This window comes from Olea europaea, chromosome 10 (assembly GCF_002742605.1).
Source record: "Olea europaea var. sylvestris chromosome 10, O_europaea_v1, whole genome shotgun sequence".
NCBI classification, from domain to species: domain Eukaryota; kingdom Viridiplantae; phylum Streptophyta; class Magnoliopsida; order Lamiales; family Oleaceae; genus Olea; species Olea europaea.
This window is the reverse complement of record NC_036246.1, coordinates 38,314,707-38,328,688: the sequence shown is the minus strand read 5'-3', so window position 1 is coordinate 38,328,688 and position 13,982 is coordinate 38,314,707. Positions and strand designations below refer to the sequence as shown.

At 34.5% G+C, this 13,982-nt stretch overlaps 1 protein-coding gene across 1 annotated transcript; it reads right to left on the bottom strand.

Annotated features, from left to right (window-relative positions):
* Positions 1–744: 744 nt before the first annotated feature.
* On the bottom strand, positions 745–4,209 carry LOC111402149 (leucine-rich repeat receptor-like protein kinase PXL1). Its single transcript, XM_023030260.1, has 3 exons — positions 1,558–4,209; positions 1,134–1,404; positions 745–957 (listed from the first exon to the last, which is right to left on the bottom strand). The coding sequence occupies exons 1-3, from the start codon at positions 4,199–4,201 to the stop codon at positions 822–824; spliced, it is 3,051 nt and encodes a 1,016-aa protein (XP_022886028.1). The 5' UTR covers positions 4,202–4,209; the 3' UTR covers positions 745–821.
* Between the last annotated feature and the right edge of the window lie 9,773 nt (positions 4,210–13,982).

Here is a 13,982-nt window from a genome sequence, read left to right as displayed (position 1 = left end):
AAAATTAGCTAACTTTTCTTATCTGCTTATTCTAACTCAGATAAAAACATTCTCATCTAAATACACTTCTGGGCATATTTGGTATGTGATATAGTCTGATCCTACAACTAAATAAGGGGGTTGAGCCTTATTATCTTTTAATTATTTTCTTGCGTGGTTAGGGGATTAATCTTTAATAACTATCAGTAATATATTTTCTTGTACAAAAAAAATGCTAGAGCAGCAACGTCAAAGTTGATTTTAGTTGGTAAGAGGTTTTAGTGACGAAATGTTGCTTCATTTTTTATTTTTATTTTTAAAAAAAAATTAAAAGTCCCAATACTAATTAAAGACTAACCCTCCAATGGCTCAAAGTGCAAGAAAGTAATTAAAAGATTATAAGGCTTGGCCCCTTATTTTAGTTGTAGGATTGAATTGCATCAATATGCAATATTGAATAGTATAATAAAGCCCCTCGGGGCATAATTCAGTGCTGCAAAGGATATGAGTGAGGTTATCTTACGTTTTGTTGGTAGTCACAGTGTAGGGGTTCGATTCCTGAGACATAAAATTGGACTTCTTGTAGGCGCAGTGTACATGCAGCTCTTGTTCCCTGACCTGATTCAGCATATTCCGCGATTTATCTCCTTCACAAAGCTTGGGGAGTGGGGCGACGGTGGGGACCCTCAAGGTTGGGGTTCAACCCTTTTTTTTTTTAGTATAATAAACACGACATTCACTTTTTTACTTTTTAACGGAACCACATTAAACAAACAGGCCATTTACGTATAAGAATACAAATCAAACTTCAAAAAGTGAAATCAAGTAAAATTTCAGCTATACTATAAAAGGCTTATAACTGGTGAATGTGCGAATATTATTTTCTCTTTGTTGGCAGTGAATCCCCAATTATGGGAAATGCTTTTTCTTCTTGGCTTTGCCTCTCCAAGCATTGTTATAATGTCCCTCATCGATGGCCTGTCCTTTGGGAGTTTGGCAGTGCAAAGAAGTGAAATTTTTAGGACAAGAAGCATTTCCTCTTCAACATATTTACATTTTTCTCTTTGTTGGCAGTGAATCCCCAATTATGGGAAATGCTTTTTCTTCTTGGCTTTGCCTCTCCAAGCATTGTTATAATGTCCCTCATCGATGGCCTGTCCTTTGGGAGTTTGGCAGTGCAAAGAAGTGAAATTTTTAGGACAAGAAGCATTTCCTCTTCAACATATTTACATTGTCCAACAATCTCAGGATCCAATGCTTCCTTTAAGGTTTTCTTGTTTCCCTTTTGTCGAACCCATTCGACGATATCAATTGATTCACCAAATGTGGGATCCAGAGGCATTTTCCCTGTTAGAAGCTCCAGAAGCACCACGCCGAAACTGTATATGTCACTTTTTTCATCAACCTTTAATGCGTATCCGTATTCTGAAAGATAAAAGAGAAACATAATAAGTATATCGTGCTTTAGATATTTTAATAGATGCAGTAATGAATCAAACTATTGACTATAAACGTACTAGAATATAACTTACTAAAACAGGAACATTTTCAGTTTAAAATTTGCAGATATTCACTAACCTGGTGCTATGTATCCATATGATCCAGCCACCATTGATACTGTCTCATTCTTGTGAAGCATTGTCCTTGCCAAGCCGAAGTCAGCGATCCGTGCTTCAAAATCGGAGTCGAGCAAAATGTTGTTCGACTTGATATCCCGGTGGATAACCGGAGGGTGGCAATCGTGGTGGAGATATGCAAGCCCTTGTGCAACGCCGAGGGCAATGTTGTACCTCGACAGCCAATCTACCAATATTTGTCCAGCCTCTTTTCCGTGCAATGCTGCACCAAGATTTCCATTAGGCATGAATTCACACACCATCATAACATCAGTCTCATTGTGTAGATAACCAAATAATCTCACTATGTTCCTATGCCTAAGTTTCCCTAGGAGTTCCACCTCTGCAAAGAGGTTGTCCCCGGTTTCAATATCTGTTTCCGACCTCCATAACTTTTTCACGGCAACAACGTTGTGTGGACGATGAGTTTCAGCCTTGTACACAATTCCTGTCCCACCAATGCCTATCACATTTGATTCCTTCAGACAAGCCAGAATGTCAGAACTAGTGAAATGAAGTCTCTGAAAGGCTACGAGCCTCCATGGCCATTCTGAATTGTTCTTCTTAAACAAATTGTTGAAGCAATTTTCGTACAAATACCATCGTTTATACAGCCATCGCCCTGTGAAAACCAACATGCCTACAGCCAAAATTACTGATATCCCAACAAGAAATCCTACAACAATGTGATTTATCCAAACTTTCTTTTCCCGTGTTGTGTGGATGATACTTTGAAAACATGGGGGAAGTATCCCCCCGCATAGACCAGCATTGCCTACAAGATCATTGGGGTTAATGGTGATTAAGATACCGTTGTTTGGAACAGGACCCTCGAGCTTGTTGTAGGACACATTGAAGGACTCAAGAGCTGGTGAACTACCAAAATTCTGTGGTATTCTTCCAACTAGAGAATTGTTAGACAAATCCAGAATGGCTAATGTTGGCATTGTGGCAATGGTTTTCGGGATTTCTCCAGTGAATTGATTGTTTCTGAGATTCAAAGTCACTAGTTTTTCACATGAAGCTATACTTCGGGGAATTTGTCCTGAAAAATGGTTATTGGAAAGATCTAGCACATAAAGTGATGGACAGTCCTGAAACTGATCTGGGATTTTTCCTTCAAGATTGTTGCTGGAGGCAATGAACGTCTGAAGTTTTGGGATGGAAAGAATGCTGGAAGGTAATGATGAGACGAGGTGATTCCTAGAAACATCGATAAATGAAAGGGAAGTCGACAGTGTAAAATCTTCAGGAATTTCACCAGTGAGATTGTTATTGGCCAATTCTAGTCTTTGAAGTTTTGGAAGATTTCCAAGCCCAGTTGGGATTGACCCTGAAATAAGATTGTTTTGAATTCGAACACGAACCAAAGAAGAACAATTTGACAGGCCTATTGGGATTGAACCTAAGAAGGAATTATTGAAAAGAATAAGTTTAGTGAGATTGCCTGAATCACACAAACCTAATGGAATCTCACCCGACAACGAATTTGATGAAACATCTAACCACCGCAAAGGAGAGTTTTTTCCAAGATTTTCGGGTAAAGGGCCTGTCAACGAGTTTTTCCAAAGCTCGAGTACCTCAAGTTTTACCAATTCTCCGAACTTTTCGGGAACATGCCCTGTCAGATTATTGCACATGAGGTTCAGCAACTGCAGATTCTTCAGTTCAGCAATTTCATATGGAATTTCGCCAGAAATTTGGTTATCAGATAAATCCAAATAGATTAGAGAATTTATTTTTCCAATTTCACGTGGAATCTTTCCATAGAAACGGTTCTGATACAGATAAACTGTGGTTAAGTTCTTCAGTTGGCCTAATTCTCCTGGAATTTGTCCACTCAATGTACCAACAGCCAAATCCAGATACTGAAGGCTAGTGAGATTACCAAACTCTCCTGGAATAGAGCCTTCAAACTGATTGTATCCCAAAATAATCGTCTCTAAAGAAGATAACTGACCAAGCTCAGTCGGAAGCCTTCCCGTAAGATTATTACCAGAAAGGCCTAAAAACTTTAACTTCTTCAAATTTCCGAATGACGATGGAATTGAACCTTCAAAGAAACTACCTCTGAAATCCAGGCTTTCAAGTGAGGTCGAATTCCCAATGTCATCCGGGAGCAAGCCCTCGAAATTATTGCTTGATGCATTGATGCTTATCAACCCTGGAATCATTCCAAGGCCTATTGGAAATTTTCCAACAAGATTGTTAAGACTTGCATCAATGATCTTCAAAGAAGTCAGATTGGCTAATGACTTAGGCAACGACGAGGCAAAATTATTACAACAGATGTTAAGAATGGACAGGCTCCTTAAATCTTGAATGCTGTCTGAAACAATGCCACTGAGATTCATGTTGGACAGATCTAGCTTCTCGACTAAGCCCGTCGAGTTACAAGAAATCCCGGTCCAGTTGCAATGTGGCGAGTGATCTTTAAGCTCGTCGGTCGGGTTTTTCCAGTCCTTGAGGTGATTCAAAGGATCAATCAATCTAGATTTTATTGATAACAATGCTGATAACTCTACATTTGGAAGAAATGAATCTGCATTGGCAAAAATAAAGCAGAAACCAATGAAACAGTAGAAAAATAACAGCTTGTTTTGCATTTTGGTCATATTCTTTCAGCCTTTTTTCTTAGTTTTGCTCCATTTCAGACAAGTATATAAGGTTATGAATGAGTGAATGGGATTAATGATTGGACAATAAGTTTGTTATTATTAAGGATTAAAAAATGGAATATCCCTTGCATGTGTATGGATTCTTAATCAGATTGAAATTCAATGATTAATTAATTATCAATGAAGAATCAATTAATTCATCTAAATGTGTTCGTGAGTTCTTGGAATATGAACCAGCAATTAATCTGTAACAAATGACTGTAAACCTTTGGACTTATTAAAAAATTTCCGACATGAAAACATGCAAGGAATGTGTTTTAAGTAAACAACTGACTGATTTATTACATTGTACTTATCTCATAATTGATCAATTGGTCAACTCATAAGTAATAAAAACGATTAATTTCATCTGTCTTACTAAAAATGTTTACTAGTTTATTGTGGGCTTTGTTTAGACATTGCTATTGTTTCATGGCTGTCATATTTTGTCCTTGGAGACCTCTCGTTTTACTAATCATAATTTCAAGAAAGGGTTCGATCAGATCAATTCGTTGCATGACCCTAAATTGTGTTCTTTATAATTATACAAAGGTAAAGTACAATATAATTCGCACAACAATTATAATCGTACTTGATTTACTCGCCATATTCCATATGTCACTTAGTCAGTGATCCAAGATTGCTTTTTGAATGATCCGACACTAGTGAAAGACGCTCATGTAAAAATACGAATTTGGTATTTCAGACGCACAAAAAAAAAAAATAAAAATAAAAAATTGATGTATGTATAATATACTAATATACACCCACACATTTAATTATTTGTGAACATGTTCACAAGGGACTCAAAGAATCTCATCATGTTAGGGTAGGGAAATTAGTTAAAAACATGACAACTAAAAGCTTTTCCTCCTTTCTCTCTCTACATGTGTATGAGTGTATATCTGTCTATATATCTACATATATAAACACGTATCCTGCAAAACAATAATAGACTGTTCTTATTTGGTACCCACATGGAAACCATCTGGCTATTTAAATTTTTATGAATTTATTTTGATATGTTTTGTGGTATGGGATGATACCTTAATAATTCAAAGATAACATCAAAAGTTGGAGGCCATGTGAAGGACCAGAAACTGCAGCTTCCCTTGGAAATCAAAATGAATTTGCACCCATTCTTGGAAGGGAAGAGACACATACTTCTTGGTCACCAAATAATAATAATAAGCGCCCGTTTGGGACCCATTATTCTCTCATTATAATGAGAATTTGATTTTGGAATAGTAATTTTTAAAAAAATATGTGATTAAAAATGAAGGAAAAGTTTTGAATAATGTATGGTTAATAAAAAGAGAGAGAAATGAATTATAATTTAATGGGGGCCAAACAAATACTAAAACATCGGATGATGTCGATATTAATTCTAGTGACTATTGATCGTAATCTTGGTACCAGGATAAGAAGAGAGAGAAATGAATTATAATTTAATGGGGGCCAAACAATTACTAAAACATCGGATGATGTCGATATTAATTCTAGTGACTATTGATCGTAATCTTGGTACCAGGATAGAATGATTAACTATGAAGAATGCACTAATTACGGGGATAATAATGAAATATATAGATCGATTTTAGATTACCCGTAAATTCAAATTAGCAAAACTAATATATTCTTACTTCATATGGATTCCAAAGATTCATGATTTGAATGTGAAGGAGTTAAATTTAACTCAATTCACTACTTATAACATATATAGTGCAATAGTAACCTTGGCCATTGTAGAGTTATAACGACTAACTATGAGGAATGTACTAATTATGGATAAAAATAATAAAGAAAAATATATGAATTTTAGATCACATTCCAATCCAAATTAGCTAAAGTAATATCTGCTTGCATAATGCGAATTCCAAAAATTCACATGAACAGATCAAATTAGTTTTCATTCAATCTATTAGCATAACATCTCTAACTTCAATAGAAATTCCACTAAAAATATTCTTATTACTTCGATCAGTATTTTTCAAAAATTCACGTGAACAGGTCAAATTAGTTTTCATCCAATCTATTAGCAAATCGTCTCTAACTTCAAAAGAAATTCCACTAGAAATATTCTTGTTACTTCGACCCGTACTTTTCAAAATTGGATCCATTCTTAATTATTTAGGATTTTTTTTATAGGAGTAGTACAACTACTATTATTAAGAACCCAATCTGAGAATCAAAAAGATGTAGTATGAGGTGCCCACATGCTTTTCTAACAAAGCCCTCTCTTAATAATGCTACACAATTAGTTAAGAATCTTGAATCAAGTTTCAAGGATGTTCCAAGTTATGATAATTTCAATTGCTCTCTGACTTTTTATTGTGGTCCAGAGTCCTAGTATTTAAAAATATGACAATCATTAATTCAAATCAATGAACAAAATTTTATGAAATGTTTGTTCATTCATGGAACTCATGCGCACTTTATTACGTTCGAGTGCACCCATGAAGTATACTGTACAAGATTTCAACTTCTTATTTTTCTTAAAGTATTTAATAGCTTTGATCCGCACAAAGTGTAGGAAACTCTCATTTTCCTACCAATTATCTTCATTTTTATTTTTTTCTTATGAAGACTAAACAATATGATAAAAAAAAAAAAATTATTTGTATACCTTAATATTATTTGATATTGTATAATTAACCTTATTAAAAACAATTTAGAGGAAATTAAGCATAGTCTTGCAAGTTGCAAGTGCATCAAAGAGATAAAATATCAAGCATTTGCAACAATTTTAAAAAGAAAAATTTACAAAATATATTCCATATGTCTATACACTTTACACACCGTATTTTATAAATTTAAATTTTATGTAATAAATTTTGCATAATGGATACAAAGACACCATTTGTTGAAAAAAAAACTCAAATATTTCGGTATACAAAAATACCCTTAGAAGCTGTAATAACAATTAACACCCTATATATTACATTATATAACATTTGGAATACTGTTTTCTATTTATTGATTTTTCATTAAATATTTTTTAACTAAAATTTTCAAAATTTATTATGTTCTTTTTCCTTGAACTGTAGCATCAAATAAAAAAAAAAATTAGTAAGTTAATGAAATATTGAACAATTTAGAAAATACTTTATTTGACTCTTCCAACATTGTTAAAAATAAAAATGAAAAATTATTTCATCAAAGAATAAAAATTATAAAAATGATTCAAAATAATTTTGATATTAGTTATTATTTTGTAGCTAAATTCAATTTCTTCTTTATTTTAAGTTGGAGGGTAATAATGCAACTTAAAAAAATTTGTTAAAAATGCATGCTTAATTTTATTGATATCTATTTTCTTTTTCTGCGAGCAAGCTGTTGTTCCTGGATTATAAGTTTTTCTTTCGAAACAATCTGACAGAATTACTTTACGTAATTTTGAACAGCGTAAAAATACGATCAATAGGATCATAAAAGTTAATTCGAGCCCACCGATTTCACGATATTTCCTTAAAACGAATTTGTTGCCTTCAACAGTGTTAAAGACGTTCAGCAATCATTTCCCAAGATAGAACGAATTTTGTCTCCTACAGAAGCAGCATAACAATCTGCAAGAGTTCCAACGAACGCAACGAAATATTTTAACTTCGAAAATAATATTAGAACGAGAGAGAGGGAGGATGAGATTCAATGCAGAGAATATTTGCAATGAAAATGGTGTAATTTTTTCTGACAGTGGGGCAGGCTATTTATAGACTTGTTCGTGGCTATTCGAACATCCTCCCGAACAGTCGTTATTGTTTAGGCAGCCTTCAAAACTCGAACAGACATGTTCGTTCGATACTGCGCCGATTTAACAGTCGACTATTTGGTCGATTAACAGACGACTGTTTAATAGACTATCTAGACCAAAAAATTACTCGAAAATAAGCCAAAAATTAATTTCATTATGTACCCGAGAATTTGATTATTTACAATTTGGCCCAAAAAATTCAAATAAATTTTGTCTAAAAAAAATTAGCGCAAGGACCTACCTGCACCTGAACACGAACCGGACTCGGAATCATGCTTGTGCTCGTGCCAAGCCTAGCTGGCCAGTCAGTCGGACAGACGGCAACGACGACGTACATGTGTGGGTTTATGATCGAACCCAATAGGATATAGGTCTCCCCTTTTCCAAAGACTATTGGTACCCCTTGACACCCAAACCCAATTCCCAAACTTCCACCATATAAACCACATTAAAGTTTCCTAACTTTCTTATGTGGGATGAATGTATGGCAAATCAAATTCTTCCATGATTTATAGTTTCAAGTGGATTACTTTGAAATTTAATATTTCATTCAATTCTAAATGATTTTTGACAAATAAATATATCACGTTAATCGTCTCGTGAAGTAGAACGTGAATACGCTAGATCCTGAATTAATTAAAGTGTGGGTCCCACTAAAATTTGGGCTCAAAGTTGATCCATTTTACTAATTATTTTCCAACAATTCCCCACATAAATGAAATATGTTGGTCTTTTTCCAAACAATATTTGATATGTTTATCGAAGTAAAATTGAAGAAAACTGCATCGAGATAAGTAGCTAAAGACTTTTCCTAATAAAATCTATTGAATTTACTTAACCTATCAGTAGCAAGTTGCTTTGAACAGTCAGCTGTGCATGTAAACCTAGACAATAGAAGTCACACAGTTCTCTTCGAACGCAGTTGGTTCTCACGTTTGTGTCCATTTTGGCCTTGGACACCTCCTGGTTCATGAGTGTTTTAAGAGAATTCATCTTCACTTAATTCTCTTAGAAGCAGCCTCTTCTCACCCACATAGGTGATTTCTATAAAGAGTATTATGTTATACTCCACTTGAACGAATCAAGATATAGAAATCATTAAAAGCGCAACTTAACCTATTTTGTGGCAGTTAGGTACTGGCTCATCAAAGGAATGAGTAGGAGTAAAATTCTCCCCAGTGCATACTAAGTTTTCCACAATTCGGTTGTCCCATTGAACCTAGATTTTGGAATCTCCAGTCAACTAGGTTGGGTTGTCACCATGGAAACTTTTGATTATTTTATTGGTTTTAATTTCATCCCCTTCGATGAACTTTCGACTTACTCTCTTGTTGAACTTTTAGTTAGCTGATCCACAATATTCTCTTTTGACTTCACATAATCTATAGATATAATGCTAGTAGAGAGCCATTGTCTAACGATATTGTGTCTGCGACGTATATGTCGAGATTTATCGTTGTATATCAAATTCTGTGCCCTACCAATTGCTGATTGACTATCACAATGGATGCATATAGTTGACACAGGTTTTATCCAACATGGAATATCTTCTAGAAAGTTTCGTAGCTATTCGGCTTCTTCTCTAGCTTTGTCTAACGCGGATTTCATCGTTGATCTACCTATACATGTTTGTTTTGAAGATTTCCATGATACTGCAGTACATCCAAGTGTAAAAAATATCCACTTGTTGACTTGGAGTCTTTAGTATCTGATATCCAATTTGCATTACAGTATCTTTCAAGTATTGCTGGATATCTTGAATAGTGCAATCCAAAGTTTTTGGTATGTTTTAAATACCCTAAAACTCTAACAATTCCCTTCCAATGATCAGTGCTTGGATTGCTCGTATATCGACTTAGTCTACTAATGGAATAAGCAATATCAGGTCGTGTGCAGTTCATGATATACATTAAACTGTCAATAATACGATAATATTTCAATTGAGACTTACTATCACCAGTATTGAAAACAAGATGCATACTAACATCCATAGGTGTTTTTATAGGGATAATATCAAATTTCTTGAATTTATCAAGAATCTTCTCAATGTAGTGTGATTGAGACAATATGAAACTATCAAATGTTCTAGAAATTTTAATTCCTAATATAACATCAGCCACACCTAAATTTTTCATTTTAAATTTACTTGTTAGCATCCTTTTTGCAGTTTGAATTATGGTATCATTGTTACCCATAATCAACATGTCATCTACGTATAAACATACCATGATGTAACCATTTTGAGTGTTCTTAATATAAACACATTTGTCACACTCATTAATTTTGAAACCATTTGACATCATAATCGTGTCAAATTTTTCATGTCATTTTTTAGGAGCATGCTTTAATCCATAAAATTATTTAACAAGTCAACATACTTTCTTTCCTTGTCCTGACGCCACAAATCCTTCAAGTTGCTCCATATAGATTTCTTCATCTAATTCACTATTCAAGAAAGCCGTTTTAACATTCATTTGATGTATATCCAAACCATTCAACGCTGCTATCGCAATAAGCATACACGTGTAAGTGATTCTTGTCACAGGAGAATAAGTATCAAAATAATCAAGACTTTCTTTTTGCTTGTAGTCTTTCGCGACAAGTTTAGCCTTATATTTGTCAATTGACCCATCTACTTTCATTTTCCTTTTGAAAATTCATTTAAATCCCAATGGCTTATTACCGGGAGGAATGTCTACTAATTCCCATGTATGATTTTGTAGTATGGATTTAATTTCACTATGAATAGTTTTTTTCCAATATGAAGTTTCGGTCGATGACATAGCCTCTTTAAAACTTTGAGGTTCATTTTCTAACAAATATGTTAGAAAGTCAAGTCCAAAGGAGGTTGACGTCCTAGCTCTTTTACTTCGTCTAGGTTGTTAATTTATAGATTCTTGATCTATAGCCTTTTCACTTTCACGAGATCTCTTCTGTGAATTTGATTCATTTTGCATGTTAGAAGGAAAAACATTTTCGAAAAATGTAGCATCCCTTGATTCAATAATTGTATTAACATGCACATTGGGTATTTCAGACTTCTATACAAGAAATCTGTACGCATTACTGTGAATGAACATACAATCAATGGTTTTAGGTCCTATCTTAACCCTTTTAGATTTAGGAATCGCTACCTTAGCCAAACATCCTCATACCTTCAAGTATTTATAATTAGGTTTATGACCTTTTCATTCTTTATAAGGTATTTTATGCATTTTTCGATGTGGTAATTTGTTAAGAATATAATTGACAGAAAGCAAGGCTTTCCCCCACAAGTTCTGTGGTAATCCAGAACTTATAAACTTAGCTCTCATCATCTCCTTCAATGTTCGATTCTTGCGTTCAGCAATATCATTGGATTGAGGAGAATAAGGCGAGGTAGTTTGATGAATAATTCCATGTTCCAAACAGAATTGTTCAAATGGAGAATCATATTCACCACCTCTATCACTTCTTATGGCCTTAATCTTTTTATTAAGTTGATTTTCAACTTCTAACTTGTAGTGTTTAAATACTTCAATTGCTTCGTCTATACTTTTGAGTAAATACACATAGCAATATCGAGTACAATCGTCGATAAAAGTGATAAAGTACTTATTACCTCCTCCAGTTTGAACAACTTTAAATCACATATGTTAGTGTGAATTAAATCTAGGGGTTCGATACTTCTTTCAACAGAACGAAAGGGTAAACGTGCCATTTTGACTTCTACACACATATAAATCACACTTTGGTAATAAATCTAATTTGATTAGTCTATTTAAAGTATTATAATTTACATGTCCTAATTGTTATGCCAAATATTAAATGACTCAAGCAAGTAAGAAGAAGATGCAATTTTATTCATAATTGGAGGTACAATGGTCATTACATTCAACTTAAAGAGCCCCTCATTCAAATAGCCCTTTCCTACAAACATTTCTTTCTTTGTAAGTACAAAATAGTCTGAAACGAATACTAGCTTAAACCCGTTCTTGCTTAATAAGGAACCGGATACCAAATTCTTTCGAATATCTGGCATATGAAGAACGTCATTCAAAGTAAGCTCCTTTCCACTTGTCATTTTTAGCACTATCTTTTCATGTCCTACTTTGGAAGATGAAGAGTTTTCCATGTAGAGGTGTTCATCATGATCCATCCTTTTGTAGGTAGAGAACATCCCGCAGTTTGAACATATATGATGAGTAGCTCCAGTATCCACCCACCATTTTTTAGTGTTTCCAACTAAGTTGCATTCAGAGATGACTGCAGAAAGATTTATATCTTGTACCTTATCGGAGAGGTTGTCATGTTCCGTTACATTGGCCTGATGAGTTTTTTCCTTGACATTTTTTTGGCTTTCAACAGTCCTTGGATTGATGTCTTGCCTTGCCACAATTGTAACAGTTATCTTTGAACTTTTTAGCAGTTTTTGAAGAACCAGTTTGTCCTTCTCTATTGTGCTTCCTCTTTTTGCTTGTAGTTAAACTTCTTTCCACAATGTTAGCTTTTGATTCCATAGCATGAGATGCATCACCCCTTTTTTCAGATTTGCGATCGTCTTTTTCAATTCTCAACCGTACAATGATATCTTCAAATTTCATTTTCTTCCGCTTATGCTTTAGATAATTCTTGAAATCTTTCCAGGAAGGCGATAATTTCTCAATTAGTGCAGACACTTGAAATGATTCACTTAGTTTCATTCATTCGGTATGGATGTCGATGAGTATGATTTGAAGTTCTTGAACTTGGGTTATGACAGTCTTGCTGTCAACCATTTTATAATCCAAAAAATGACCGACAATGAATTTCTTCGTGCCGACATCTTCAATTTTGTACTTGGTGTCCAAAGATTTTCATAGTTCTTTTACAGATTTTGCATTGCAGTACACATTATATAATGTGTTATCCAGTCCGTTGAGTACATAATTTCTGCATAGAAAATTTGAATGCTTCCATGCATCAACCGCAGCTAATTTCTAAACATCAATGTCTTGCTCGGTGTATGAAGGCGCATCTTCTTTGAGAAATTTTGCCAAACTTAATGTTGTCAAATAAAAAAGCATTTTTTGTTGCTAGCGCTTGAAATCTGACTTATTAAATTTCTCTGATTTTTCCTCGTTCGTATTTAGGAATGTAGTACCAAGTTGCCATTTCGGAAACATAGTCAGCAGATAGACGAAAAGAAGGGGTAGAAACAGAATAAACCAAAAAAAAATTCGTTTTAAGATTGTTGTTCCTGGAGTATAAGTTTCTCCTTCGAAACAATCCGACAGAATTACCTTACGTAATTTTGAATAGCGTAAAAATACAATCAACAGGATCAGAAAAGTTAATTCGTGCCCACCGACTTCACGATGTTTCCTTAAAACGAATTTGCTGCCTTCAACGGTGCTAAAGACGTCCAACAATCATTTCTCAGGATAAAATGAATTTCATCTCCTACGAAAGCAACACAGCAATCTGCAGAAGTTCCAACGAAAGCAACGAAGCGTTTTAACTTCGAAAATAATATCAGAACGAGAGAGAGGGAGGATGAGATTCAATGTAGAGAATATTTGCAATGAAAATGTTGTAATTTTTCCTGGCAGTGGAGCATGCTATTTTTTGACTTGTTCGTAGTCATTTGAACATCCTCTCGAACAGTCGTCACTATTCAAGTAGCCTTCAAAACTCGAATAGAGATGTCGGTTCGATACTGCGTCGATTTAGTTGGTTAACAGTCGACTGTTTAGACGGTTAACAGTCCACTGTTTGGTCGATTAACAGAGGACTGTTTAATAGACCATCCAGACCAAAAAATTACTCGAAAATAAGCCAAAAATTAATTTCATTAAGTAAAAATTCAAATAAATTTTGTCCAAAAAAATTTAATATAGCGCAAGGACCCACCCGCACTTGAACATGAACCGAACTTGGGCACATGCACGAGCACGAGCACGAGCACGAGCACGTGCCGTGCCGGCCGGCGGTGACGGCGTGCGCATGTAGGTTTATTAC

Coding starts and splice junctions, on each gene's coding strand:
- LOC111402149 (XM_023030260.1), bottom strand. CDS start 4,201: ATGCAAAACAAGCTGTTATTTTTCTACTGTTTCATTGGTTTCTGCTTT. Junction 1,405..1,557: donor ATATGGATACATAGCACCAG/GTTAGTGAATAT, acceptor TTTATCTTTCAG/AATACGGATACGCATTAAAG. Junction 958..1,133: donor GCCAAACTCCCAAAGGACAG/GCCATCGATGAG, acceptor CCCAAAGGACAG/GCCATCGATGAGGGACATTA.